Here is a 24421-nt window from a genome sequence, read left to right as displayed (position 1 = left end):
TCACTGCCCCTCCAGCAATATTGAGGGATTCTACGGGCACAGTACTGAACGACGTAGGAGCATCAACAGCAATGGAAGGAATGCAGAGTCCGTGTACCAGAAAGTACTGGCGACCACGTAACCGTTTTAGGAGGTAGCATGTGATAAAGAATCAACGGTGTTAAAGGAGAAGTCCAGTCTGCACTGAAGGCATCGGCGAAAGCAAGGCTCCAGAAATGGATGGCATACCCTTGGGAATGTTTCGGTAAGTTGATGAACCATTGGAAGTATGCCAAGAAATTTGGAAAACAGCTACCTGGCCAACCAAATGGAAGAGATCCACATTTGTGCCTATTCCCAAGAAAGGGGAGGCAGCAAGGTGGAAATTGTGGAACAAGATCATTCGTATCACACACAAGTGAAATTTTTCAGAAGGGCTGCAGCAGTACATCAGCAGGGAGCTGCTCAAGATGTAGGCCAGATTCAGTAGGTGACGTAGACAAGGGCGGTCATGCTGATGACATCAGACAGACCTTGGCTAAAAGCAGAGAGTGCCAGAAAGACGCTTACTTGTGCTTTATTGACTAAGGCATTGACTTATGTGAATAACCTTGGGAAGAATGAGAAGTTCAGCACATGTCATTGTGCCCATGCAGAACCTGTTTGTAGACCAGAGACAGTTGTTCAAACAGAACAAGGGAGTGCCTTGGTTTTCAGGAGACCATGCAGAGGAAGTGCACACTCAGGAACAGTGCGCCAGCGTTGTAACCTCTCACCGTGCTGCTTACTCCGTCTGCATTCTGAGCAAAAACAGTGTGAGACGCTGGACCACCGGATCAAGAAGAATGTGCTACGGGGGATTAGAGGAAGACTCCGAACAGCCTTCGTTATGGAGATGCCAACATTACTTGCTGAAGGTGAAGGGCACACGAAGCACTTCCTGATGAAGAATCAAAGACTACAGCCTTCACTGTGAGCACAAAACAGTTCCTCACCTATAAGCCAATAGACAGCATCACGATAGAGAGAGAAAAGGTGGAGGGAAGTCGTCAACCTTTTCATTTTACGTGGATCCACAGTCAACACCCACGGAAACCGTGAGGAAACCAGGTGACATACTGCGTGGAGCAAGTCGGTTGTGAAAGATCTCTAGAATGTCAAGACTCAAAGGTAACCCCGTGAAGATGAAAGATGTCATTTTGAGGTGCATCTCACCCAAGCCATGGCCTCTCTCTCGTCCAAGTACAACCAGGCCCGACCCTGCTCAGCTTCCTCGCTCGGACGAGATGGGGCACACTCAGAGTGGCATGGCCGTAGACACTAGGACCTTTCTCATCACCTCATGTACACGCACCATCTGGGCCCTGAAAAAGCACGACCGAAGAAAAAGTGATGCGTTTGGACCGCGGTGCTGGTGAAGAATGGTGAAAGTCCTGTGGACTTCCAGAAGGACAAGCAGCTCTGGCTCTGGCTTGAGAGAGGGTGGGGAGAGAGGGGGGGGGGGCAGGCTGCTCCAGAGAAGCGAGGACGGCGAGGAAGAAGGCCCTCAGCGGGAGCGGCACAGGTGGCCGCGGCACTGGGTTTGAGCACGGCGGTGATTGGGAGGAGGACCCCGGCCCCGGCAGCGCTGTGTCCTGTTGTACATGGGGCTGCCGTGGGAGAAATCGACATAACTGCCCGTAACAGCACCGCACTAGCCGCAAGGTTGGCAGTCATGGCCCCTAGGAGCGCCTTGGGGAAAAGCCGGGCTATGAAAACAAAACACTGGAGCCCAGTTGTAGTCTGCACACCTGGAGTCCACTCCACAGCAGCAAATGGCGACAACCAAATCCCCTTTGGTCTTGGAGTCTCTGGATGGTACAAAATGGTTAACTGCTCAGCTACTGACCAGAAGGTTCAGGTTCAAGTCCACCCTGAGGTACCTGAGATGACAAGGCCTGGCGGTCTATTTCCAAAACATTAGCCAGTTAGCATTCCATCGTGCCCAGGGTCTACTCTGACACTCGGGGCAGCTATGAGTCACTGCTGACTTCCATTTACACAGGAAGTCTGCCCACTGTCAGCCAGGCCTCGGACTACTCATCTTGAAGTCTCTGTGTACATGACCATGACAGTAAATCACTGGCCTCCTTGCTAAGCCCGGGGGAGGTGGGGTGGTGGATTTCAGAGCCGTGCAAGGCCGGGGTTTGGCTCCAGTCCCACTGCTCGTTCAAGGGTGGGTGAGAGTCATCCCTTCAGAAGGCTTTGCCCAGTGAAGCCCTGACCCCGCATTTGTGAAAATGTCTGACTTGAAGGTGGCTCCAGTGTTGCAAACGTCATGAGCCCCCAATTTGTAGAGCGCTAAGGGGGACAGTGGGAGCCCAGAGCCCATCTGCAGAGTATCGAGTCCGACTGGGCCACTGGCTGAACCTCTCTAGCCACAGGCAAGTGTCTGGAACAGCCTTAACTGTCAGACAGAGACCAGGGGCATCTTGATTGTGCTGGATGGGACTCATTCATGGCCAGTTGACTTCCCTATAGACTCGACCTGAGTGTGTTCTGGGTGCAAGTATCTTCCTGGTTTCATGACCGAAATTTCTTCCCAGGGTTTTTGAAAGTCGTTGGGCTCTTTTCCTTCTTAAGCATTATTTGTATTGTTGTCTGTATACTGTTATGTTTTTAACCTGACCACCTTAGCAGGATTTTGTTTGTTACTGCTTTCCGTTGGGTCTCCCAGCTGTGAAGCACTGGAGGAGTGGATGCGTCATGATGCAAGGATCCCGCTGTTGCAGGGGGAGCTAGGGAACACTAGGGAGGGGCGGGTGATAGGAGAGGAAGGGGATTTGGGGAGGAAATTACGAAGGGAACACTAGAATGGATTGTGATTGTATGACTCATCTTAAAGGCAATTTAGCATGGGGTGGGGATGGGAGGATCCTCTAAAATTGATATGATGATGACTGATTCTCCTTGATACGATGGAATGATTTGCCCTCTTGAGTTCTATGATATGTAAATGATGTGTCAATAAAACTGCTGGGATGGTGGTGGTGTTCTCTGGCAGAGTTTCTCTTCTGAACACACGGTGCTGCTCCTGGTACCTTCCTAGCAGGTTCAAGTGCAGGGTGTTACAAGCCAGCAGGAGGGTCCCGGTAGGAGCAGGGGAGTCATGCAAAGGTGTGGTCTCCCAGCACCCCGGACTATCTTTAGGAGGGAAGCCCTTGCAGCCTGAGCCACCGAGGAAGACGAGTACGGGTGGGGTCTCTGCCACGGGTGCTCTGCCTTTTGCCCCCTTGTCCGGCCAAGTGAACGGTACCCATGATGTTGAAAAATCAAACCCAGACGTTGCCCTCCTGTCGGTTCTGACTCACGGTGTCCCCATGTGTTTACAGAGTAGAACCGGGCTGCGTAGGGCTTTCTTGGCTGGAATCTTACTGGGGGTAGCCAGGCCTTTTTGCCACAGCACTGTAGGATGGATTTAAAGCCCAGCCTTTGGGTCAGTAGTCTCGCACAGACAATTTACATCTCATCCTGAGTGTGAGGTAAATTTTGAGCCCCAAAGTCAGGTGTAGCCCTGTGGCCAGGTGCCTCTGTGATGACTGAAGCCCAGGTGTGCTCTGTTTACCTTGCAGGCAGCACCTGCCACTTCACTGTCCAGTTTGGCATGCATGCACATGGTTCGCTGGGCTGTCTGGAGCCCTGAGCCAGACGCCAGCTCTGGGCGGGTGACCTTACCTCTGCAGGGTGGGACCCAGCCCGGCCCCGTCAACTGTCTGGTCTACAAGGTGCCCTCAACCAGCATGAGCTCTGAAGAGGTAAGCTACTGCTTCTTCTTTATCAGGCTTCTCTTCTCCAGGGAGATTCTTGAAAGTTCTTCCTTCAGCCAATATCAACATTTTCAAATTTCCAGATGTTTCCGGAGCAGGAGTTTTTCGTGTCATGGCTATGCCCTTGGCACACTGGCATGTACATTGACCTCTGGTCTTGTAGCCTCCCGGAAGCCTCCAGTGGTCACTCCCAGGTTCGAGCACTGCTGCCGAACCACTGCCGCGGGCACTTTTACAGAAGATGCCTGCGGTGTTTGGCCGATTGGAGACCGGGCTCCTTGTGACACTCCGCCAGTGACGCTTCTAGTGGAACAAGGACTGTGGTGGAGCCGAGTGGTCTCGCTTCCAGGCTTTGGGACTTTGTCCATCGTGGCTACCATTAGACTGTCTTGGGTGGTGTACAAGGACTGAGCCAGAGCAGGGCACCTCCGGTGGTAGTGGTGGTGGTAGTTTTTTCCCTACCTTTTATTTGAGATGTCTGTTTTTAAAAGTTTATTTCACTTTTTGAGTTGAGATTGAATATGGCAAATAAAAATCAGTTCAACATTTTATACATGTCCAATTGAGGGACATTGATTCAGGGCGTGGACCTGGCTGGAATCCGCTGACCGTTCGTTCCCCTTAGAGCGTGCTAGCCACTGTCGCTGAGGGGGACACCCCGGCCTGGCCCTACTTGGGTCAGAATGTACCTGCCCAAGTGACTTGGTTGCTAGGACACGTGTCCACTGTTGTTGTTTCTGTGCCACGGCTGCACCATTGGGACTGGTTCAAGGCCCTGCGTGGACGACCTTCCTTGTGTGGTGCAGCCGTTCCCACCCTCCTGTTCGGAATCGCTCCATCCACATTGACATGTCTCCCGGCTTTGGGCGGTTCCCATTTCCAGTTGCTGTTGTCAATATGATCCCATACGGTATTTTAACGAGAACAGCACTTCACATGGACCTGTTTTATAAATGATTTTGAAATGAAACTTTCTCTAAACCCCAATGTGGAAATGCAAGCACATCATTCACTAGCAAAAAGGTACAAACCATTCTAGTGCCCATCGACAGGTGACTAGATGACCAGTGTGGCCCGTAGGGTCAGCGGAGTATTACTCAGCCAGAAGCCAGAAGAGGAATAAAGTTCAAATCACGCTACGGCTTGGGTGCATCTGGGACACATGATGTGAAATGAAAGTAGCCCGATTCAAAAGGAACCCATATCTATCTATACATAGTCCACATGAAAAATCGATTTTAAAGGAACATGGCCAATGACTTCTCAAGGCAGACATTCTGTGCCAGTTAAGCCAAACGTGCAGTTTTGTTTTTAATTTCTTACTGTGGATCAGGTGAAGGTTCCCCTTCAATGATTCATACGTATGTTGTTTCATGCCATTGATTGTAATCCTGTAATCTTCTTCCTGTGTTTCCTGTTCCCATCCCTCCTTTCCTAACCCTACCTGCCTTCTGCACTTTGTCCTTCTTTAAATACTGCCCGCCTGGTTTCAGATGATGGATTATTCTAAGGGCTGCACACCGACCTAAGGTTATTGTTCCCCTTGTAGGCAGTGTTTAGTTGCCTGGAGATTGGGGCCTGGTGTTCCAGGCCTGACGACTGACGAAGGGCTATGGTCTCTGCAAGCCCACCATCTCTTGGTCTTTTGTAGGATTTTGGGTTTTGTTCCACTTCCTTCCCCTGCTTTATGTAGGACAGCGGTTCTCAACCTGTGGGTCGCGACCCCTTCGGGGGTCTAATGCCCCTTTCACAGGGGTTACCCCATTTATAACAGTAGCAAAATTACAGTTATGAAGTAGCAACAAAAATAATTTTACGATTGGGGTCACCCCAGCACGAGGAACTGTCTGAAAGGGTTGCGGCATTAGGAAGATTGAGAACCACTGATCTAGGATCTCCCATTATGATCCCTTTTGGAGCAGTTGTCCGTGATAGCCGAGCACCTTCCGCTCCTGCTCTCATGGTCATGGAGGCCGAGATGCGTGCAGTCCATCAGGGCCGTTGGACCAATTGTTCCCACGAGTCTTCAGTTTTCTCCATTCTCTTTGCTCCAGACGGGTAAAAGACCAGTAGTTGCAGGTAAGCTTTTAAGACCCTAGTCACTACACACCAAAGTAGATGTAGAACTTTGTCTTTGTGGGCTCTGTATGCCCATTGACTCGTTCGTGTCCTCGGAGACGGTGGTTCTGAGCCACCGGGCCCCACGGCTCATTCCCTCAAGGAGCGAGGCTCTGCATAACTTTGCCTCTCGTTTGCTCTGCGCTAGTCAAGGATCTGTTTGCAGCACAGGTAAACACATATAGAACTCTCCCTCTTTTCATGGACAGTCCCATTATCCCTCCCATTCCTATTCCGTTTGCATGTCTGTCTGGGCATCCACTTGTCTATACTGTTACCGTGGGACCACGGATGTAGCAGCTGTTTTTTGTATTGCCTTCAACTTTCCCTGTTGTCTCCCTTGACCTGCATCACTTCTTTTCCCACCTCCATTGCTTTCCCCTCCAACCAGGTGAACATGGTGAACATCTGTCTACTTCGTAGTGAGTGATTTAGCTTCCCCAGGTAACCATCAAAGAACCTTTCTTTTTGCCTGAAAACCTTTTCTTGACTTTTTCCAGTCTTGGAAAGCCACAGGTGTTCGCTGTGAGTCAGCCTTGCTTCAATGGCAGTGAGTTGGGATTTTTGGTGTTCTTGTAAGCCTGACACGATCCTCCCTGGCCTAAGAGTGGACGAGACAAACACGGCATGGGAGGACAGGAGAGAGGAAGCAGGGCAGGGCTAGCTGCAGTGTGTCCTTGTGTCTGGACTGCTGCTTCTCCACCTGCTGATGGCCCGGGCTCTTCCCTAGTGACCTGGCTGCCAGTGTGTGACGCGAGGGCACCTGTGCCCGCTGAGCTGTGTGGTGGCACCCCCGCTGTGTTTTTCTGCTACGCTCTCCTCTGCAGCCCTCGGATGCCTCCCGGTTGGTTTCTGCAACACAGACGTCCTACTCCATTGTCTCATTCGTCTGAGGCAAAGGGACTCAACCTGCTCGTCCAGTATTGTGCCTGTGTGCTGTCTCCAGCGTCGTTATTTATGGCGTGGGGGTGCTTTGGGCACCCGAGGAAGGGGAAGCTGATGGTGCAGCTTTTCTTACTCCGCAGGCGCTCTCTCATTACCAGCCGTGTTTTGCTGCATTCCCACATGGTCTAGTTTAAGCCCTTATTATAAGACTGCCATCAGGAATCCTGAAGCCGTTGCCATTCTTAACCCCCCCCCTCCCCCTCTCTCTTAATGACTAAGTAAGTTTAGAGAGGTCACAGGGTATGTGGTCGCTGTAGGACAATTGTATTTCTATGTCCTAGGCATGAACCGTTGAAAAGCAAGAATTTTAAAGCATTATTATTTACAAAGCACTCCCTGCCCCACTGGATGAAACCTAACAAAATGTATCTAAGACTTGTGTGCTGACAATAATAAAACAGTTATTCTGGAAATCATCATCCTAATTCTGGTTAATTTTAGGTGAAATCAACCAAAAAAAAGGAACAGCCAGCACCACCAAAAAGCAAACCAAAGCCACGACCGTGGAGTTGATTCCCACTCACAGAATTCCTCCATGGGCTTTCTGAGGCTGTGCGCTTACGTGGGAGCCAGACAGCTTCATCTTTCGCTTCTGGAGAGCCCACAGCCTGTGGTTAACAGTGCAGTGCTTGCCCAGTGCCACAACGATGACCTCAATTAATCTTCTGAAGTGGAAGACTCAAGACAGTCAAAAATGTCAAGTCCGTTTAAATTGTTCCATGTAATAGTTTAGTGCAATTCCCATCTAAATCCAACCAGATTTACGTATATATAAATGATAGACAAGTCTACACTTGATGCTTTAGAGATAGAGACAAGTTAATTCTGAAGTTCATGCGGAAAGGCAAAGGAACTGGAAGACCCCAAAAAAGTTTTGAAAAAGAATCAGAGGAATCATAAGATGATGTTTCAGGTTTATAAAGAATACAGCGAAGCAATTGGCTGTCCACTTGTGTGGGATTAGCCGCTGGACACCGTATGAATAGCAGCAGAGAGAGCACTATCCGGTGCAGTCCCAGGAGATGAGCTCCTCTGGTTGGAGAACATTCACAACATAGCTGGGAAGAGCTGCCTCCTTACAGTAGCGCAATTTGAATAACGTGGATGGGGCAAACAGTTTTCAGTGGCTTACAATGAGAAGAAACAGCTGAAAACATTCAATAATCAAATTGTGAAATGTGTGAAATACAGAACTAGTAAAGTTAGAAGTCGTTAAAATGAAATGAAATGCATCAAGATCACTATCCTGGACATTCCTGAGCTGAAATGAACTGCTACTGGCCATTTTGAATCAGACAATTATTGTGTTTCCTATTCTGAAGATGACAAATGCAAGTGGAATGGTGTCATATTCACCATCCAGAAGAACATTTCAGCATCTGTTTTGAAGCTCACGTTGTGTGTGATAGGGTAATAGCTGTCACACAGAGTAGAAAACTGTCTGTCTTCCGTGGGCTGGCTGGTGGTTTTGAACTACCAACCATGGAGATCACAGCCCACTGTGTAACCACTATACCCCAGGGCTCTGTACACAAGGAAGTTCAATCAGTACCATTGTTATTCAAATTTATGTTCCAACCTCGAAAGTTCACTCACTGTCAACCAGTCACTGCTGACTCCTAGTGACCCTAGAGGACATTGTGGGACAGGGTGTGTGTGTGTGTGTGTGTGTGTGTGTGTGTGTATTCTCACTGAAACGGAAAACAACGCAGATGTTTTCAGATGGTGTATGGATGAACAATCCGTGATACATCGTGTAATAGAATGCTACCAACTATGTGAAAGAGCACGTTCTTGTGGTGCCGTGACTTGGACAGATCTCATCGGCTCGGTGTCGAGTGAAAGAAACTAGCCTCTAAAGCCTCTTGTGTGACATTCTCCAAAAGATAAAGCCAGAGCGATGGAGAAGGAATTGCTTTTGCCAAGGGTTAGGGTTAGGAGAGGGTTTGATCATAAAGGGGGTCACCCAAGGCTCCTTGATGTCAGACCTCGAGCCTCCGGGACAGATACATCTCTGTGTTAAACAACAGGTTAAAGCGGCACGGGGGACCTAACATGGTCAGATCATGCGGTTTCTAAATGTCGTTGTTCGGTGACTTGGAGCTGATGCATCGCTGCCCCTGCACAGCAGAAGGAAACACTGCCCGGTCCAGCGCTGTCCTCCCAATCTTTGTGGTCTCTGAGCCCATCGGTGCGGCCGCCGTCTCAGTCCATCTCTTCAAAGTCCTTCTTTTCCGCTGCCCTTCTACTTTACCAGCCACGATGTCCACTGCCAGGCACTGGATTTTCCTGATACCATGTCCAACTGCATGAGACCAAGTCGTGCCATCCTTGCTCCGAGGGCGCATCCTGGCTGTGCTTCTCCCAGATTCCTCAGTACATGTGTTGACACACTGATAGGAAACCAACATTCAGACGGGAGCCACTATGCTTTCCTCCCGTGGAAGGGTCGGTCCACGGTATCATGCCTCTTCGGGATCTTAATTCTGCGCAGACTCCTTTCTGCTGAGCAAGTGACTTGATTGTAATCTATGAACGTGTGCCTTCAGAAGCTCTTGGATTTTCCTAGACTCTGTCTGTTGGCGGGACGATTGCTCCTGGGTGCATGGTGCCCACAAAGAGTGTTGGTGGGAGAGTGCCCGCTCCCTCGCCGGGCTCACTGTTCTCCCTGTGCTCTGTCGAAGGTGAAGCAGGTGGAGTCGGGGACCGTGCACTTCCAGTACTCGCTCCGCCCGGAGGAGCACGTGGACACGCCTCCAGAGCCTGCCCGCAGCGCCAAGGCAGAGCGGCGGCCCTCCGCCAAGAAGCCGCCCACGGCCCCTTCAAGTAAGTGTTTGCCGAGCGTTCACTTCTCAAGCGGACAGCGTGACTGCCATCTGTTCCCGGGGGAGCTCTGTGGTCCACCCCGGTGAGCTTCACACTGGTCTGATGGCGGGGCTGGGAATGGGATCTGGGCATGGTCCCAGATTGCCGTCACTGGGATCACATACCTGGCTTTGTGCTCAGTAGTGAGGGGAAGAGTTGGCCTCAGGCAGCAGGGCTGTTGGCAGAGCGCCAGCCCTAGCCCACCGGCACGTGGGTGGTGCCGGAACTGTTTCAGGCTGCTGGGTGTTGGGTTGCTGGCTGTGGCAATGCCTTGTGTTCAGTACCTCTTACTCGACACCCCGAAGCCCAACCTGTCGTCGCCACGTTGACTCTGGACTCACAGCGAGCCTCCAGGGCGAGCAGATTGGTCCTGTACAGATGCCAAGGCTGTCCATCTGCATGGGGACAGCCCGCCATGGCTGTGTCTTGCAGAGTCCCTGGTGGGTTTGAACCGCCGCCTTTCAGTCAGCAGCCGGGCACGAACCACTGCACCACCAGTTCCTTCCTAAGGGCTGCCAGAACTGGGGTTCTTGTTGAGAATGCATCTGCCCGGAGAGGGAAAATGGAGCTTCGAAGCTGGTGTTTGAGAAGCTCCCCCTGAGGGAGTATTGAACCGTCGCCTCTGGGCTTCTGGGGGTTGTGCCAACCCCAGTGATGTCCCAGGAACCCTAGATCATGGGTGGCGTGCATGTCTTTCGTCTCCCGAGTCTAGGGAGAAAGGCTTGGAATGAGCCCGTGTGCAAGCCTGTCGCAAGGAGCTTAGGAGCCATCTGCCCTGATAGCCTGCCTTTCGTGGGAAATAGGCAGGTGCCCAGGGGGAGGGCGTTTCTTTCTGTCATTTTTCGTTGTTTTATTTTTGCCAGTTTTTCCTGTTGGGGTTCCTGGGCATTATACACAAAGGTGCTTGAGACTCAGTCATTTGGTAATGCTTTTTTTTCCCCCCTGAGTTGAAATTCCTTTTTGGAAACTGGTTTTGTCAAGGCTAATTTTGCAGTGGGAGGGAGCAGAGTGCTTGTTTCTTTGGCCTAGAACCTGAAGCGCTGGCCTGCCTCCATCTTCCGAGTTGCCTGGCACAGCCAAGACGACTCAGGTACCGAGACTTCACAGTTGATTGCTTCCAAGCAACCACATCACGAGGGGCTTTCCTTCCGTTCAAACGGGCAGTGCTGTCGACTGCATCCATGCTTAGTCCTTTCCATTTTTGAATATCATGCTTCCTGGATTATTGGGAATTGTTGTTTAGCACCAGTGTGTATATTGTAGTCACGTCTTCTGTAAGTGGCATTGAAGTGCACAGCACCCCTTGTACTTGACATACTGCCGAATATCTGCCGGAATCCCTCTTGGGTGGGTGGCAGGCATGTGTTCCGTCAGAGTCGGTTTAGAACAAATTCCCAAGGGTCTTTGATATAGCTGGAAGCTTCGGAGGCATAGAACGCATCATTTAAAACACGAAGCACAGTCAGATTTATTGCTCACCTGCCCCCCCACTTTAAACCTAGTTTCTCTGCTTCTTTGACATGAACTCACAGTCATGTTTAAAAATCAAAGCAGAGGGGTTTTGGAGACATTCTTTGTCTGCTTCACAGAGACGTGTGGATGAGCCAGGACCAGCCGTCCCAGCGAAGAACTCATTCTGTCTGGAGGACTGTGATTGAAGTTAGTTCTCAACTAGGATGGGCGGGCCTGATGGTTCGGCGTTTTGGGGCCTGCATCAGTTGCTTTCCCAGTTGCTCTGACTGTTCTCAGGAGGACTTTTGAAGATTTCAGAGTTCGTGGGCTGCTGTCTACATGCCCCCAGAATCCTCTTTTAACTGGGTTCATGCTTGGGGTTCATTGAGCTTCTTGAGTCCCTGGGCTTATAGTTTTCATTGCATTGGGAAAATTAAGGTTTGCTTTTAATAGTTCTTCAAATGGTTTCTTCTGATTGGCTCTCTCCCCTCTGCATGCGCATGAGGCTGCCAGCGTTGTCCTGCAGCCATGGAGGCTCTATTGCCATTTAATTTTAGTGTCTCGCCCCCTGCCGTCTTTCCTGTTGTTGTGGCTTCAAGGTCACCAATCCCTCTTTCCTACAATGTCTAATAGGCCTTGAATCCCATCAGTGTATTTTTTTATATCTCACATACTGTAGTTATCATGTCTAAAATTTTGTTTGGCTATTTAAATAAAGCTTCTGTGTTTCCTTAACATAATCCATCTCTCTGCTAGCTTATGGATGAAGTGCAGTTATAACTATTTCATTGGTTACATGTTGGGCTGCTAACCCCCCAGGTCAGCAGTTCAAAACCACAAGACTGGGCTTTCTTCCCCTGTGAAAAATGACAGATTCGGAAACTCACAGGGGCGGAGACCTCGACGCCATCCTGTAGCGTCACTGTGAGTTGGAATTGACTTGAAGGCAGGGATTTTGGTTTTAGCTTTATCTACTAACGCTCACATCTTTGTCAGTTCTGGATCAGTTTCACTTCATTGATTTTTCCTGCTGTCTGGCTTGTATTTTCCTCAAGCGGATGCCAGACGTGAACTGGATGCTGTTGGGTGTTGGTATTTTTGGCTCTCAGACGGGTTGATGCTTCGGTCTGGTCTTGCTTTTTTTGCTTTTAAGGCTTGTCGGTGGGACCAGCACCGTGTTAATTAGTCCTTGCTGAGGTGATGGGACCCTTTTTAGTACGATACTCCATGTTCGGTGAATTAGGACGTTTACTGTCTGCCTTGTGGGCACAGGGCACTGTCTCTGGCCTTGTGTGGCCACTAGGAATTGCTCCCTCTAGCCCGTTCAGGTGTCTTTCCCCCTGACCTTCAGTAGTTTTCTCTTGGTGCGCTGCTGAATTCTGGAAGGGAGCCCTGCCAGTGTCCTTCTTTCTGGGACTCTGTCCAGGAAGCTCCAGCTTTCTGGCCTTGCTGGGCTCTTCGCTCCGTCTTCTCAAATTAGGGAGCCCACCAGCGCTGTCCGGTGTCTTCCTCCCGCGCTCAGCGAGTTCTGCAGGAGGACACAGGGCCCTGTCGGCTCTGGGCCTGCCAGCTTGCTCAGGGCCTTTGTCAGCTGGGATCAGAGAGCTGTCGCTGTCATTTCCTGTCTCTCAGGATCACCGTCCTTTGTTGCCTGAAGTCCCGTATCTTGAAAACTGTCTATTTTGTCTGTTTATAAAATTTGTTTCAAATGGGAGGTTAAATCTGGTCACTGTCAATCGATTTTTCGCAAGTAATGAAAGCCTGCAATCACTCTTAATAGACGCACAGGCTGTTGAGCTCACTCACCGCCAGGATCGGCAGTCCAGCGGTCTGGAAACTTCACGCTGCCGCTTGGGGCTCAGGTGGCTCACTGAGCACACGCTGCTTCTTGATGGCTGTGCAGCCGCCGCTCATGTGTGCTGCGCCGTGTCTGGAACGCGCCCCTTGGGGCGGCCCTTGTCTTCCCTCGGGGCACACGCTGATGAAAGGGCTTTATCATCAAGAAGAACGGGAGCAGAGGCAGGGTGCGTTGTTCTTGATTCTCAGACTCTCCAGAAAGTCACGGTCACTAGAGCACGGTGGCAGTGGTGCCAACGGGAGAATAAGCAAACCAATCCCCACATCCCCACTGTTGAATTGACTCCAGCTCAGTGCTCCCCTGCCCTTGGTGGAGTGAGGTGCCAGCAAGCTGGTTCCGACCCATAGCGGCCCTGCACCACAGAAGGAGACACTGCCTGGTCCTGCGCCATGCTCACGATTGTCCCTGTGCCTGAGCCCGTGCGTGCATACAGCCTGGGGCTCCATCCAGCCAGTGGAAGGTCCTCTCTTTCTCCCTCCTCTCTACTTTACGGAGCATGGCGTCTCTACAGGGACTGCTGGCCCCTGACACGTCCTATGGAAGCGAGACCCTAGGGAGCATTCTGGCTGTGAGACCCTAAGGAGCATTCTGGCTGTACTTCCCTCTCCCAAGAAGGGCTGATATTCTTCTGGCAGTCAGCATCCTTCACCAACACCAGTATTCAAAAGCATCCATTTTTCTCCAGTCCTCCTTATTCAGTGTTCCACTGGCAGGACCCCTGCGGGCCTGCCAGGCTGGAATCTTGTGGAAGCAGACTCCAACAGGTGCCCCCCCTTCCCCTGTCCCCCAGCCTTTCAGTTCGCAGCTGAGCGCCGACTCAGGGCATTGAGCCAGAGAGAGAAATCGTAACGGGACAAACTGAAACAGGACATTTGTTATAGAGGACAGCCCACACATGAGAAGAGTGTCCATCTCCTGTTGCTGGTGTAGCACAGTCCCACACACCCACTGGCATAAAAAAGCACAGATCTGCCGTCAGACGGTTCTGGAGGCCAGAAGTCTTGAACAGGTCTCGGAACCAGCATCAGGTGCCCATTGAGGATTCTCTAGGGCAGCGGTTCTCAACTTCCTCATACCCCGACCCTTTAACTCAGTTCCTCACATTGTGGTGACCCCTCAACCATAAAATTATTTTTGTTGCTACTTCATAACTATCATTTTGCTACTGTTATGAATTGTAATGTAAATATTTGATATGCAGGATGTATTTGCATTGTTACAAATTGAACATCATTAAATTATAGTGATTAATCACCAAACCATATGGAATTATATATTGTGAAATATTTTTTTATGCTTAGAAATAAATGAAATTTTGTCTTGAAGCATGCTGTCGTGTGGGTAACAGTCTTCACGCGAGGTACTCCTATGTGAGAGTATCTGCATGTGGGCGAACCCGCCTGGAGACGGATAGAGGAGTGGTGTCTTGGTTCTGAAGACCATCGGAAATACGTATTTTCCCATGGTCTTAGGCGACCCCTGTGAAAGGGTCGTTTGACCCCCAAAGGGGATCGCTGTTCTAGGGAAAATTGTTTCCTTGCCTTTTCCAGCTCTCAGAGGCTGCCTGCATTACTTGCCCTCCTGCCGTCTCCGAGACCCGCAAAGTAGCATCTGCATACTGCTCCCCGGCGCTGACCCCTCTGCCTTCTGCCCTGGGCCTTCCAGGGTAGTCCAGGGTTACCTCCGGCCTCAGGCCCACCCTTCGCACCCTTGGCTCCCTCTGCAGAGTAACATAGCACCTGCGCAGTTCCAGGGGCGTCCACGAGGACACATGGGCAGGCCCACTGTTGCACCTGCCACAGAGAGTTAGGATGCATGCTGGGAGGACTGGCCGTCCATGCAGAGAGAAGCAACAGCAGCAGACACACATGCCCCAAGTTCACACAGGGATAAAGCCTCCCAGAGGGTTAAAGACCTGAGCGTGAACCCTTCGACAGTGGACAATGAGAAGGTTAGAAAGAAGTCAGATGATCGCAAGAGAGCCTCCCAATCAATAGTAGATCAACAAAGACGACGAAATGGGCGAGGGGTACGAAGAGGTCATTTACAGGAGGAACCAGAGTCCCCGAGCAGCAGGTGAACACGTGCTCCGCTGTGCTCGTGATGAGAGACATGCAGTGTGCAATGAGAACCCGCCCCTTCCCCTCATGTTGGAAGCATGTGTCTGTCAGAGCCCGTGGTTAGTGAAGATGGCAGTGCAGGCGCTCGTCACGTCTTACAGCAGGGGTGTGACGCTTGCGGCCTCTTGGAAGAGCAAGTTTGTGCCAAGTCACAGAGATGGCCTCGCTCCTGGAAACAGCTTTATTCCTCAGTCGGGCAGGGGGTATGGATATGTCAGCAGATGCATCTGTGGATTCGTTTTTCACTCGGCCACCCTACGTGGGCAGAGTGGTTGCCAGGCTGTAGTCGCCATGAGAGCACCTGGCCAGGCCTTTCTTAGGTGGAACCGCTGCTGGGTGGATTCACACCGCCAGCCTTCTGGTCAGCAGCCAGGCACTTCACCACGGTGCCGCCAGGACTGCCCGGACAGCTGTCTCAGTTTAGGATGAGCGAGATTTATCCACACGTAGCATTGTGGATACATCGTCACGACATGGCATTGAGCAGTCACAGCCAGTTTGGGGTGAAAGAAAACGTGTCCAGTATGAGTAGCATCTAAGTTCTGTGAATCTGGCCCCTATACAGTCAGTGAATGCAGACTTCGTAATGGGATGATCTTACCCAGCCACTGAGTCTCTCTGCCCTGAGTCTGCCAAGTGGGATGTGTTAAAGAGTTAAATATCCAAAACCCAACTCTAAAAACGTTAGGGAGAAAAACGCATAGAAAAATAAGTAGCCACATGGCCTCGGGGTTCGGAAGGACTTCCTCAGCAAGCTGGCCGAAAGCAGAAACTGGGAAGAACAGATTGAGGGATGTCGTGGTTCTGTCGCGGGGAGGCTTGGTTCGCAGGAAGGAGTAATGCATACGATCCTGGGAGATTCCCGGCAGGAACGAGAGCTAGGAGGTTAGAGAGGAATTATAAAAAGAGCTCCTCTGAACCGATCCACCACAAAGAAGGACTGGCCAAGGGTCTCACTGGGCCTTCTCAGAACTCTCCCTGCCCTCGAGTCGGTGCTGGCTCACAGTGACCCCGCAGGACAGGCGAGAACTGCCCCTGTGAGTTTCTGAGACAATAACTCTTTCCAGGAATAGAAAGCCTCACCTTTCTCCCTTGGAGAGGCTAGTGGTTTCGAACTGCTGACCTTGCGGTTGGCAGCCCAACTCATAACCCACTGGGCCACCACTGGAGAGCTCTCTATCAGTCAGCTGTAGAGAGGCGTGAATGGGGTGAAGACTATGAAGGTGCTCAGGAGCAAACACTTCACAACTGCCCTCAGATGGGCTACTAACAAGGAGCCCAGGTGGCATAAGGCCGCTAACGGGAAGGGTGGGATTTGAACCCACCCGGCAGCTCCTGGGGAGAAAGGCTTGGCGCCCCTGTCGCCCCTGTCATGGTGTGCTCCTGTCACACTCACAGCCTAGGAAACCCTCAGGGCATTCCCTCTGGGAGCATCTGTGAGAAGTGATCATATGACCTTTCACTCCGAGTCTTTCCGTGAATACACAAGGGTCTTGGAAGCTGGTCGGCCACTAGGACCAGAGTAGATAGAGTGCATCTCAGTGGAGCTTCTTTGGGGCCGCCAGCCCCTGTTGGGTGCAGGCAGCTGTCCCTGGCCAGGAGGGGAGGTTCTCTGACCCCCGAAAGTTCAGTGCTGGCCGGGCACCCACCCTTTCATATTAGGGGCCTTTGTTACCAGTCTGGAGGAATGTAAGATAGTGTTGACTCCAGTTTGTTCAAACCTCCCTCCTCCCCTCCCTCCTGGCCTTAGCCACCTGGCAGTGAGTGGGCTCACGGGAGAGCCAGAGCGAGGCAGGACTGCAGGTCTTCCTTCTCTGACAGGTTCCCCCCTACCCAGTGCTGGCTGGTGCAGGTTTTACTGTGCTTCGTAAGAGTGTGCTGTGCCGGGCTCCCCTAGAGATTTACAGCCATAGAAACTCTATCTAGCATCACTGTGGGCTTTAGGGTGTGTGCCCAGCACTGTTAACCTTCTGTTCTCATGGAGCTGAGATTTTTTAAAAAGAGGGAGGCCAAAAACAAACTGCCAATATATTAGCTAGCAAAACAGTGATGCGCAGGGTAGAGAATGAGAGAATCCTTTGTGGGGAGTGTCCTGATTATGCTTGTCTTGACTTGAGGAACTTGTGTTCAGGCTGCTTCTTTGCTGGTCTGTAATTGAGTTTCATGTATGTCGGGGGACAGCACGCCTTGTCTGTGAGGTCCATCCGTGACTGGTAAGGCAGGTGGCCTCTGGGTGGCTGTTGTAGCCTGTGTGCCATAGATGACACGTAAGTGAATGAGCCTGGCTGGGTGCCAGTTACACCTTATCTTTGGAAAGGGCCTGTGGGCCGTCGTTTGCAGACCACTGGTCTGTTACATGTCTATCAGCTTTTGGTATCTGAGGGACGCTGGTTTTGTAAAATGAACTAGGAGGTTTTCCATTTTTTTTCCTGTGTTATAAAATAGTTTAAAGAAAAAGCATGATCTGTGGAACATCTGATAGAACTTACTTGTAAATGCATTAGAAGCCTGACTGATGTCCTTCTGAAGTGATCCGCCGCCCTCAAAACTGTTCTGTTTCTTCTTATGATTACTGATCTATTTAGTTTTCCACCTCATCTTGTGTTAACATTTGGGGTATAGATTCCGTAGGAAAAAATGGCCTTTTAATTCGGCTTTCCAAAGTACGAGGATAACATTGTGTCTGGTTAAGTCATAAAGTGAAATAGCTGAGCACAAGTTTGCAGAGGGCGGCTCAAGAAGACGCAGTCAAGTATGACGGTGCAGTGTGTAACGACCGGAGTTACAAAGAACAAGCAAACGAACCCAAAGCAAGTGCGGTTAACAGTTCTCAAACTGAAGGAACCGAGGAGAACATTCAACACGTGCATTACGGAAGGATTCCATGGGCAAAATATTAAAAATGCAGGACGCATCAAAAGACGGTGGAAGGAATGCGCAGTGTCATTGCACCCCAGAGCTGGCGGAGAGTCGGCCCGTCCAAGAGGTAGCAGATGATTCAGGAATGACGGGCTTGAATGAAGGCGCCTGAGCTGCCCCAAAGGCATTCGTGTAACCGCAGCTCTGAGAATGGACCGAATAGTCATCAGAAGGTGTCAGCAAACCGAGGCAGTGCTGAAGCACCCCTATCTGCTCAGGAGTTTGGATGACAAACAATACCATTAATATCACACGGAAGGAAAATTTTGCCAAAGGCAATTGAAAAACGGCATCCGCAGTACATCACGGGAGCTGCTAGAAATTCAAGCCGGCTGGACGATAGCGGGGGCATGACGGCTACCACTGCTGCTGCCAGATGCGTCTCGGCTGCACACAGTCTCCCAGGAGGTTGTGTCCCGTGGACTCTGCGGGGGCATCAGCTGTGTGGGTCGCCATAAGGAACTGCTAACTTTGAGAAGAATGCCGTGGAACCTGTACGTAGACCAAGAGGCAGTTGTTCAACAGAGCAAAAGAGTAGCTCATGGTTTACAATCTGGAACGATGTGCATCAGGGCCGTATCCTTTCGCCATAGTTATCCAATCTGTGAGAAGCCGCCCTATATGGAGAAGAACACAGGACCACGATGAGGAGGACTCATGAACAGCCTCAGCTAGGCTTGCTTGCTGAGAGGGAAGGAGACTGGGGCTGCTTCCTGATCCTGATCAGAGACTCCATTCAGCCTTCCCTTTGGGTGCATTTCGGCATCGAGGACACAGAACTCCTCCTCACGGGTTCCTTTCGCTCGGAGCCACCATGACACCCACTGTGTGAGTCCGGGTGGACTGGAGAAACATTCACAGACACTTACGTGTGTAGGAGAGAACTCTGTATCAGAGCAATTGTACGTTAAGAAAACCAGTCCAGGTCAAGCCCATACATCCATATGTCCATTACCAGTCTCTCAATTCTTCTTCCGACTCACAGCACATGCAATGGCGTGTGAATCCAGGAAGAAAGATCACAGGCCAGTGGGTGGAAGGTCTTATGGGTTCAGTGGTGGTGGAAGCATCTCAGCGCTGGCATGGGTCCCCAGGGGGCTCCTTCAGCCCCAGGTCTCGGGCTCCATCAGTGTAGCACATCTGGCTTATCAGCAAGAAGACGAAGCAGAGCGTCTGTGTGTATCTGCCCTCCAGCGAGCTATTTATCTCCTTCGCGGATCCAAATGAGGTCATCAAGCTGCGACCTGATTGACAGGCTAGACTCTACCCTTTTGCAAGGTGACAGATTAATAACTGCCACACCCACAGAAGCAGTAATAAGGAAATCAAATGACATACTGAATTGGGCAGATCTGCTGCCAAAGACCCTTCGACGTGTTCAAAGAGTGTGAAACGAAATCCCTTTGAAGATCAAGATGCGCCAGACGTCAGCCATGGGGTTTTCAGTGACCTTGTGTGCACGTGCGAGGTGGACAATGGACAGGAAAAGCCATTTGAAGCATGAATGCATTTGGATGCGATGGTGTCAATTCATATGGATCATACCACCTGTGACATTTTTTCTTTTTCCTGGTAGACCGTGCATAGTAGCATTCTGTAGGTGCACAGTATTCATGGAAATTCTTGCAGTGCATGTACCTATATGTACAGGAATGTCATCGGTTAGACCTGCATGTCTGTGTGGACATTTGCTTCCCCACGCCTGTGTTTCCACTGATGTGCTGTTTAATAATAACATCTTTAAGGTGCAGTTTTCTTTTAAGGACTTCTTTGGTCACAATTCATAGGCTTTGCTCTGGTTTTTGTGTGTGTGTGTGTGTGTGTGTGTGTTTAGTTTCAAATAGTTTTGTCATACAATTTAATTTGTTCAATCATACTAAGATTTGTTCATCAGCACAATCAATTTCAAGATATTTTCTTCTCATAAATCTCTATTGCATTTATTTAGGTAATTGTGCATTTAAATTTTTCATATCCTTTCTCACTAGAATGTAGCAATGTTTTTTTTATAAATCATTTTATTGGGGCTCATACAACTCAACAGTCCATACATACATCAATTGAGTAAAGCACCCTTATACATTTGTTGCCCTCATCATTCTCAAAATTCGCCTTCCACTTGGGTTCCTGGAATCAGCTCATTTTCCTTTTTTCCCTCCCCCTCCATCCCCGCCCCCCTCCCTCATGAACCCTTAATAACTTATAAATTATTACTCTATCCTATCTTACACTGCCCGGCGTCTCCCCTCACTCACTTTCCTGTTGCCATCCCCCAGAGAGGAGGTTACATGTAGATCCCCGAGATCGGTTCCCCCTTTCTACATCCCCTTCCCTCTCAGTGTTGCTACTCTCACCACTGGTCCTCAGGGGTTCATCCGTCCTAGATTCCTTGTGCTTCCAGATCCCTACTGCACCGCTTGCATCCTCTGGTCTAACCAGGTCTGCAAGGTAGAATTGGGACCATGATAATTGGGAGGGGAGGAAGCGTTCAAGACCCAGAGGAAGGTTGTGAGTTTCATTATTGCTACACTGAACCCTGAGTGACTCATCTCCTTCCCACTACCCCTCTGCAAGGGATGTCCAGTTGTCTACAGATGGGCATTGGGTCCCCATCACGCACTCCCCTCGTTCATGATGATATGATTTTTTCCCCCCTGCCTTTGTTGCTTGAAACCTGGCCCCCTCAGCCCTTCATGATCACACATGTTGGTGTGCTGCTTCCATGTGGGCTTTGTTGCTTCTGGGCTAGATGGGCGGTTGTTTACTTTCAAGCCTTTAAGTCCCCAGACGCTATATCTCTCAATAGCCGGGTACCATCAGCCTTCTTCACCACGCTTACTTATGCACACATTCGTCTTCGGCATTTATGTGGGGAAGGTGATCACACAATGATGGTTTTTGTTCTTTGGTGTCTGCTACTTGATCCCTTCAACACCTCGTGATCACACAGGCGTGTGTGCTTCTTCTCTGTGGTCTTTGTTGCTTCCGAGCTAGATGGCCGCTTGTTTGCCTTCAAGCCTCTAAGACCCCAGATGCTATATCTTTTTGATAGCCGGGCACCGTCAACTGTCTTCACCACATTTGCTTATGCACACGTCTGCCTTCAGTGATCATGTCGGGAAGGTGAGTATCATGGAACGACTGTTAAGCTGAGCAAGGTGCTAATGTATTGAGGAAGTGTGCGTGAGGAGGCCCAATGTCCACCTGCTCCTCTACTACTGAATCTATAAATATATGCACATAGGTCTATTTCCCCCATAATCATAAATATATTGAATATAGCAGTGTTTTAAAGCTTTCCCACATTAACAGATATTATGTGTGAAAATCTTCTTACCCTTTCACATGGACAAGTCCTGTTTGATCTTTTAAACCCCAGCTCCAATGATGATGTGCCCTCAGCAGAACCTTCTCCTGGCTGTGCTCACAGACATTTAGATCTCTGTGTGGTGGCCGTGGGGTCTCCAGGACTACCCTTGGGTCAGAAAGCACTTCTTTTGCCCAGTCGTTGTAATAAAAGCCTGAGATGGAGTCCTACCAGACAGCCCTTATCCCAACCGTGAGGGACCTGGGGGCGGGGTGGGGCCTAGGCCACTTGCCCACTCGTGGAGTAGGGATTGGGCTGCCCCCACGTCACCTAGGGTTCCAGGTTGGGAGAGTGAGTCCCTGATGATAATTTCAGAGTAGGCAGAACCAGCAGCTGCTGATCACACCATGCACCAAGGCCCAGGTCTCTGGAGGCCAAGTCCCCGTTCTTGCGCACACTCTGCCGCTGGTACTGCACGGTGTATTGCAGGGATGACCTGCAACCGCTGCGTTTTGAACAGTGTGTGCACGCACAGCAGTACTACTGTAACACACGAGGGGTCCAAAGGCGAGGACCACTGCCTAGAGGTGGGGTGGGCACCTGGGTGAGACCTGAGGAGCTTGGGGTCCCTGGAGAGGGGCGGGCAGAGAGAGCTGTCAAGGTTCACAGTGAAGAAAGGGAGGCGGCTCTCAGGCCCCACTGTTATCTTCTCAGCACACTGAGAGTGCTTTGCTGTCCTCCAGCTCAGAGCTGCTGGGGACACACAGCGAGAACCCTCTGCCCCGAGATTTACCGTCTGCCCCTGCCAGAGCGGGGACCCCACTGGGTGCTGGAGGCCCAGGAATTGAACTCTGTGCAAATGTGCTCTGTCAACCAAATGTGTCTCTGCTCCCATTTGGGGCCAGCAGACCCGCTCGCACAGAACCTGATTCCATTTGCCTCGTTTAATTTGGATTTATTGCCGCATTCATGCCATGTTAGTGTAATTGCTGTCAGCCCAGGTTTCAAGTACCTGAAGACATTGCCTCTCAAGACCCACCATGAGAGACTTAAACATCCACCAGTGTTTAACTTATGATGGAAACTTCTCATGCTTCAGTATTTTACCCACTTATATGGGTCCTCTGGAAATCTTAATGATATGCGGCTGTCACTTTAGGTGCCGTCTTTGGGCTTTCGGTTATGAATAATCCCTTTTATTTTTTTCTATAAAGTGATGAGGAGCCCAGGGTCCCATTCATCACCCACCGAGCGCCGTGCGCATGGGGCCACTAGAGGGCGCCCAGCCCTTGCTTTTCGTGCAATGGAAGTTCCCTGACCCACATTCCGCCTTTTAATGTTCTGGCGGTGTCAGAACTTTGGTTTGTTTGCTTAATAGATTTTAAAACTGCCGTGTAGTCGGGGATCATTGAAAATATGCAGTGGCGGTGTTCTCGACCCTGTTGTGCCCTGCTGGCGTTTTCTGTCCAATCTGCTCCGGTAGGCAGCTCCCTCGCGGACCGTCGGTGTGGCTGGGTGAACTATGCAGCAGCCCGAGCAGAGGTTTAACAGAGCCTGGGGGCCTGGCCTGGTTTGTACCCGCTGGTGCTGTGGGTTAGGGTGTGGGCTGCTAACCTCAAGGCTGGGGGTTCAAACCTACCAGCTGCTCTGTGGGACAAAGTGGAGGCTGTCTGCTCCCATAAAGATGCATCGTCTCCGCAGCACCTTGAGTCAGAATTGCCTCCATGGCAGTGGGCTTGCCTCTGGTACTAACCTCGTAGTGTGAGTGGACAGTGATTCATTCTCCTGCGCCGAGTGGAGGTGGATCAGACCCGACTGGACAGTGCTGGGCAGCAGCCTAGAGGTTACTGATGCAGACACACCCTGCAGTGCTGAGGAAGAAAGGCCTGGAGATGCACTTCTGTGCATGGTACGGCCGTGGAGCGGTTCGGCTCGGTGACAAGGGCAGGGAGTGGGAATTGACCTGACAGGGGCAGCGAGGGTGAACTAGAAGCTACAGAGCAGCGAGCGTTGTGGCCACTCTGTACAGATGCTTGTGTGCAGCTTGCAGAGGGGCTTGGTGCATCTTGCCGAAGGATGGTAGTGAGTGAGTGCGCCAGAGCATAAGGGCACCCGGTCTTCATGGACCCCGCCCCCCATTGCTCATGGAGTTCTTCTTCGATCTAGTCTTCAATACGACTCATTGCTCCCATTCCTGCTGTCAGAGTCCTGGGGAGAGTGACCTTCTCCTCCCAAATCATTAGGAAGACTGGCCTCTCCAGCAGGGTGGCCTGTGGCTGCCTCGGGTCTGCAGTGCCCCTCGGTGCACGGGGACAAGCCTGCTCCTCCTCAGCCGGGTGGTGGGCTTCACACTCTTGGCTTCAGAGCCAGGGTTCACGGCTCTGACATCACCAGACTGTCTCTGCCTCCGCTCTGCCCAGAGCTGGGCCTTCCCGGCCCACAGCCTCAGCTGCAGCGAGTTGCTAAGCAACTGCCTCCCTCCCGCACAACCCAGGCTCGCTCCTCCTCCCTCCGGATGTCTCCCGTGGGAGAGCTGGTCCTTTCGCTCCCCCGGGCAGTCGGGGCGGCAGACTGAGCGATTCCCTCTAGTGACTAGTCAGAGCCCACGTCCAGCTCACAAGTGCCCCCGAACCTGCAGCCGTCAGCAAAGTCTTCTCAGGAAGCCTGGGCAGGAGCTCCAACGCTCGGCCCTGGAAGGTGGCTGGGCCGTGGGCGCCCCTCCCCATTGCCTCTACTTTTATTTTCCACGATATCTCTCCGTGGCTGGTGCCGTGGTGTGTGGTGAGAAAATAAGTTAGGCTGAATGAGGCCGTGGCAGTGGCCTGCTCCCGGTTCCCTTCTGAGTGTGGGCTGTTGCGGGCACATACAAGGTACCCAGCTGGAGGGCACACGCCGCCCCTTGAGGGAACCCGGGTAAGGCGTCTATGCTCAGCGTCAGCACCCTGAGCCCTGGTGCCCTTGGTACTTTTGAACTTGCCTGGCAGGTGCCGCCAGGACAGTGACGCTCCCAGCTGGTGTCCCTCTGGAGGTCGATGTCGGCATGTCGTGGTGT

The 24421-nt window shown here is 51.1% G+C and overlaps 1 protein-coding gene across 5 annotated transcripts in view; it reads left to right on the top strand.

Moving 5' to 3' along the window:
- The window catches only part of NPHP4 (nephrocystin 4), a 107945-nt gene that overhangs the window by 39245 nt on the left and 44279 nt on the right, over positions 1 to 24421 (top strand). For all 5 annotated transcript variants that reach the window (XM_075550461.1, XM_075550452.1, XM_075550433.1 and 2 more), the window contains exons 10-11: positions 3591 to 3773; positions 9533 to 9674. In XM_075550461.1, coding sequence (XP_075406576.1) covers positions 3591 to 3773; positions 9533 to 9674 — 325 coding nt within the window. The remainder of the gene's footprint in view (positions 1 to 3590; positions 3774 to 9532; positions 9675 to 24421) is intronic.

Source organism: Tenrec ecaudatus, chromosome 1, assembly GCF_050624435.1.
Source record: "Tenrec ecaudatus isolate mTenEca1 chromosome 1, mTenEca1.hap1, whole genome shotgun sequence".
In the NCBI taxonomy this organism is placed as follows: domain Eukaryota; kingdom Metazoa; phylum Chordata; class Mammalia; order Afrosoricida; family Tenrecidae; genus Tenrec; species Tenrec ecaudatus.
This window is presented reverse-complemented; position numbering and strand designations above follow the sequence as displayed.